Genomic DNA, 4,909 nt, shown 5'->3' with positions numbered 1-4,909 from the left:
GTGTGAGAAACGGGCGGGTACGGGGGAGTGTGTGAGAAACGGGCGAGTACGGGGGAGTGTGAGAAACGGGCGGGTACGGGGGTGGAGTAAGAAACGGCTGGGGTTTGAGAAATGACTCAGGCTTATATGTGTTTTTTTTTCTCTCTCCTTTCGTCCCTTCCCCCCCCATCCCTCTCTCCCCCACTTCATCCTCCTCTCTCCCACCTGCTCTCTTCCCCCTCCCCAACCTCTATCTGTCTCCTCCCGGCCCATCTTTTCCTCAACCCCTCCCCCCATGCTGCCTATTGTATCTCTCCCTGACACCGCCCTCACTGTCTCTCCCCACTGTCTCTGCCCCCCACGTTGACCCCACTCTCCTTCCATTCACCACTCCTCTCTCCAACTCCTCTATCCCTCCTTGGTCTGTTACTTTACTCTCTCACCCTGTCACTGTCTCCTCTGTTTGCTGGCTTTACCTGTTTCTACTCTGTCACTGTGTTCCTGTCTCTCCCCTACCTGATTGGCACTCTCCCTGATCTCTGCCTGGTTTCTCCCTGTCCCCCCTCCGACCCTTGCCCAGGTGCTGAATCCCTACTACCTGCGGGTGCGCAGACTGAACCCTACCACAGGAACCTTTTCCAAGATGAGTGTGCAGTTGTACCAGGTGGATGGTCGCACCTACCTGGTGGATTTCCGCAGCATTGAAGGTGATTATAGTGAGAGTCCCTGGCCAGCTCCACTCTGTCAGAGCGCTGCTGTCTCATGGGGCATCCAGATTCTGCTCAGGCACCCTGCGGTGGGCTACACAGTTGCGTTGAGAGGGTTACAGAGTGGGGTTTGATACCAAGGAAGGGAGATGGCGAGGCATTAGATGACTGGGGTGGAGGGGTGTAAGGGTGGGATATAATGCAGGGATACATTAAGGGTTGGGGGCACAGTGTGAGGATACCCTGTGTGTGTACAGGGGTGTACAGAGTGGAGTACACTGTGGGGCGTGGTACAGGGTATGACACTGGGGAGGAGGCTCGGGGTAGAATGTGATGGTGGGAGGGGGCAGATAATTTGGTACATTGTGTGAGGCGGGCCACAGGGTGGGTACTAATTGGGGAGAGGGGGTATTGGGGTTCAGGCTCTGGGCGATGGTTTTGGGGGGAGCGGGGGTGGGGCTCTGGGTGATGGTTTTTGGGGGGAAGCGGTTGAGGTGTGTGCAGTAGCATGAGGACACTGTGACGAGGCTGTTCCTGCTCCACTCCATGGTAACAGTGTCCATGTTCATTACAGCAGATGAGGTGATTGAGCCCAAGTCTGGCTCCACCACCCCTCGGCGTTCCGGATCCATCAGCAGCTACCATCGGAGCAGCTCCAAAAACGACTCGGACACTGATTCCGCGGGGAAGATGGCTGATGGAGCCTTGTCATGTTCTGGGAGCTCGGGGGAGTCTGGCCTCCCCTCGGAACTGGGCCCAAGGCCTGGCAGCCACATTATCGAATTCTTCGAGATGTGTGCTAACCTGATCAAGTTACTGGCTCGGTAACAAATGACAGATCCACCTTCCTCTGCCTCCGCATTATAGTCTGATCGACTCTGACAACGCAATGCACAAAGCAACATGGAGAAACAGTTTAATGCTTCAAAACATCTTTCTGTAAACCTCTAGCTCACCTTCAGCATCACGCTACTATTGGCAGGTGTGAATCAGCAGTCAGGCTGAGATTCTGGACAGAGTTACTAATCTGTTTCCTTTTCTGTCTCTCTGTCACTCACGAGCTCTGTCCTTAGTTAGCTGTACCTGTTTGTATGCTGATGTGAATCCATTGCTCTGCTGCATCTCTTACAACAGTGGATGGATCAGGAGTCTCACTGGGCCCCAGTGTTAGCCCTCTCCCTCCCCACCCCCCCCCAAACCTTGGCGGCTCTCTTCCCTCTCCCTCTGGCCATCCTGAGTCACTAGTAGAATGGGTCGGCAGGCCTTCAAGTGAGATGCTGGGGCAGAAGAGTGTGAGGGGAGGTCTCATCTCTCTCAGGCATACCCCAGTCTACACCTTGGCACGCTCCAGGGGGCAATCTACACCATTTGCTGGGCTTGCTCTGTCTGCTGTCTGCTAATCTCAAACGTGAACAGTTCCTCCTCTGCAGATTGTTGCACAGTATCAAACTGCTGTATTTAGGGAATGTCAGCTTAAACTCTCTTATCTTTGGTGACCCCCTTTGAAGGTGGTTCCCCTGTAGGGATGTTGTGGATTGTGCAGACCCAGCAGTTGGGTTGATGGTCAGTGAAAAGGGCTTCCAGCTCACTGGAGCCTAACTGTGTTGTGGGGACAGCTGCTGCCAGAAAGGAAAGTGCTCTCTTACAGGGTGTGTTTCAGTCATAACCTGGATGTGGCCTCAATTGCCCGCGCTCCGAGTTAGCCGGTTTCTCTTCTGAATTGGTGTGGCAGCCCTCATTGTCAGGACTTTCCTGTGGATACATTCCCTGAGATTTATCATTCCTATTGGAGATGCTTGTCATCCTTCAGGTTTTTGGGTTATGTGTCTCTGTACAGCCCACTTATTAGCACTGAATGTTCTGTGAGATTTGTGACTACTGATGTTGGTTTCTGATTAAAGCTGAAGGCTTGGGGGCTCCCAGACAGATTCAGATGGATCACAGGCTCAGGGATATGAGCCATCTCCTACTCATTGAGACATAGCATTCCACATTCCCATTGATTGTAATTTTGCTTTCATGTTTCTGACTTAAAGCATAGTTTGTCCAAGAAAGGGAAAATTCACAACAGTGAAGGGAGATAGAAGTGACAGGGAGTATACCTCTTCTTTGTCACTGCCCTGGGAGTGCTTGACAGGGGCAGTGTAGAGGAAGCTATAGTTCCAGTATAAAAGGGTAGAGAGAGGTTTACTCCTATCGAACCCTGTGCTGGACATTCCATAATTGAAAGGATGGCATCAGGCTCAGTTATGAAGACCCCTGGAGTTATTGATCCTGCTGCTTCTCAGTGTTGAGTTTGTGGGAAGCAGTCTCTCAGGTGAAGACAGCCGAGGTACACACAGATTTCAGGAAGGGAATCGGAGGGAGTGGTAGAGGGGCTCGGGATTAGTGTCAGGCTAAATGGATAATTGCCAACCCCATTAATGGCAGCAGGATCTTCCCCACCCCCCTCGCCCCTCCCCCCACCCCTCCCCCCCCCCCCCACCCCTCCCCTCCCCTCCAGCTGCTGGATCTCTGATTTGATAAGAGTGCTGTGACAGCAGGGCCATGGTTGGAATGGAGGGATGAATTAGGAAAAAGCTGTGGTTCTGACTGTAGCAGCTTCTGTCAATCCGGAATGGAGTGTAAACTGTGTGAGAAATTTGCATACATCTAATTTTGTAGATTTATTTTTTAGGCTCTATCTATTATGCACACTATTATGCACACTGGTATCTATTACTGATTATTATAGTTCACCTTTTGCCACTTAGTGGCATTCTTAAAGTATTAAAATTAACAAAAGCAATTAATTTTGTAAGAAAATAAACTCATAATTGATTTTACAGTCATCCAAGCCATGAGTGCTGTTTCATTTCCAGCATTCTCCGTTTGTCTGCAGCGCTCCCTGCAGGAGACTCAACATTTCTGTTACAATGCTGGTATATGTGAATTGCCACACTCTGCCTGTTCCTTAGGGTCTGGAATGTACTGCCTGAGAGTGGAGGGGGGCAGGTTCACTCGGCATTCATAGAAATCATAGAATCAATTGTTTGATCTGAAGTAGAAGTATTTGGACGATGAGAGAGAAGGTGGGGAGTAGGACAGGGTGAAATACTCCTCCAATCTGTAACCATTCTGTGGTTCTAATGCATTTGAAATGTCATCACCTTTGCAATGTGGTTATTTCAAAAGCCAATTTGCACACAGCAAGCTCTCTCAAAGAGCAACGTACTGAAGATATTAGTTGACAGGTACACTCTGAACAGCAGTCTGGGGGATCTCCCTGCTGTGCAGCAGGTGCTGAACTGTACAAAGGGTCCCGACCCGAAATGTCAGCTTTCCTGTTCCTCTGATGCTGCCTGGCCTGCTGTGTTCCTCCAGCTCCTCACTGTGTTATCCCTGACTCTAGCATACACAGTTCTTACTATCTCTGTACAAATAGTATGTTGGCTTTCATTGCGAGAGGAATCGAATGCAGTAGCAGAGATTATTTACTGTAATTGTATAAGTGAGGCCATGCCTGGAGTATTGTGTACAGTTTTTGTCTCCTTCTATGAGGAAGGATGTTTAAGCAATAGAGGGACAGCAATATAGCTTTACCAGACTGATTACTGGTGTGGTGTGACTGATATATGAAGATATACTGGACTGGTTAGCACGACAATCCAGGGAAAGCTAGCCAATTGGCTTGACGGTTAGAGACAGCGGCTGGTGGTAGAGGGTTATTTTTCAGACTGGAGGCCTGTGACCAGTGGTGTTCCGCAGGGCTTGGTGCTGGGTCCATTGTTGTTTGTCATTTATTTGAATGGTTTGGATGAGAATATAGGAGGTATGGGTGGAAGTTTGCTGATGACACCAAAACTGGTGGAATAGTGGACAGTGAAGAAGGTTATCTAAGAGTACTGTGGGATCTTGATCAGCTGGACCAATGGCAGATGGAGTTTAATGCAGGTAAATATGCGGTGTTGCATTTTGGTAAGACAAACCAAGGCAGGACTTTACGCAGTCAACAGTAGGATTCTGAGGAGTGTTGTCGAACACAGAGACCTTGGGTTCAGGTACATAGTTCCTTGCAAGTGACACCACAAATAGACAGGGAGGTTTAAAGGCTTGCCTTTATTGGTCACAGCATTGAGTATACGAGTCGGAATGTCACTTTGCAGTTGTACAGGTCATTGGTAAGGAATGTTTGGTGTATGGTGTGCAATCCTTGTCTCCTCGCTTATAGGAATGATATTATT

The 4,909-nt window shown here is 49.5% G+C and overlaps 1 protein-coding gene across 2 annotated transcripts in view; it reads left to right on the top strand.

The window, feature by feature from the left end:
• LOC125482562 (5'-AMP-activated protein kinase catalytic subunit alpha-1-like) overlaps nucleotides 1-3,517 on the top strand; it is a 4,477-nt gene extending 960 nt beyond the window's left edge. The window contains exons 2-3 of one of the 2 annotated variants that reach the window (XM_048594663.1): nucleotides 560-686; nucleotides 1,264-3,517. In XM_048594663.1, the coding sequence (XP_048450620.1) occupies nucleotides 560-686; nucleotides 1,264-1,514 (378 nt within the window). In that variant the 3' untranslated portion in view covers nucleotides 1,515-3,517. Of the gene's footprint in view, nucleotides 1-559; nucleotides 687-1,260 lie in introns of both variants that reach the window. The other variant, XM_048594661.1, reaches the window with a different exon arrangement.
• Nucleotides 3,518-4,909: the final 1,392 nt, after the last annotated feature.

This window comes from Rhincodon typus, chromosome 3 (genome assembly GCF_021869965.1).
Source record: "Rhincodon typus isolate 14 chromosome 3, sRhiTyp1.1, whole genome shotgun sequence".
Lineage (NCBI taxonomy): Eukaryota > Metazoa > Chordata > Chondrichthyes > Orectolobiformes > Rhincodontidae > Rhincodon > Rhincodon typus.
Note: the sequence above shows the minus strand (reverse complement) of the source record. Positions and strands in the feature narration are given on the sequence as shown.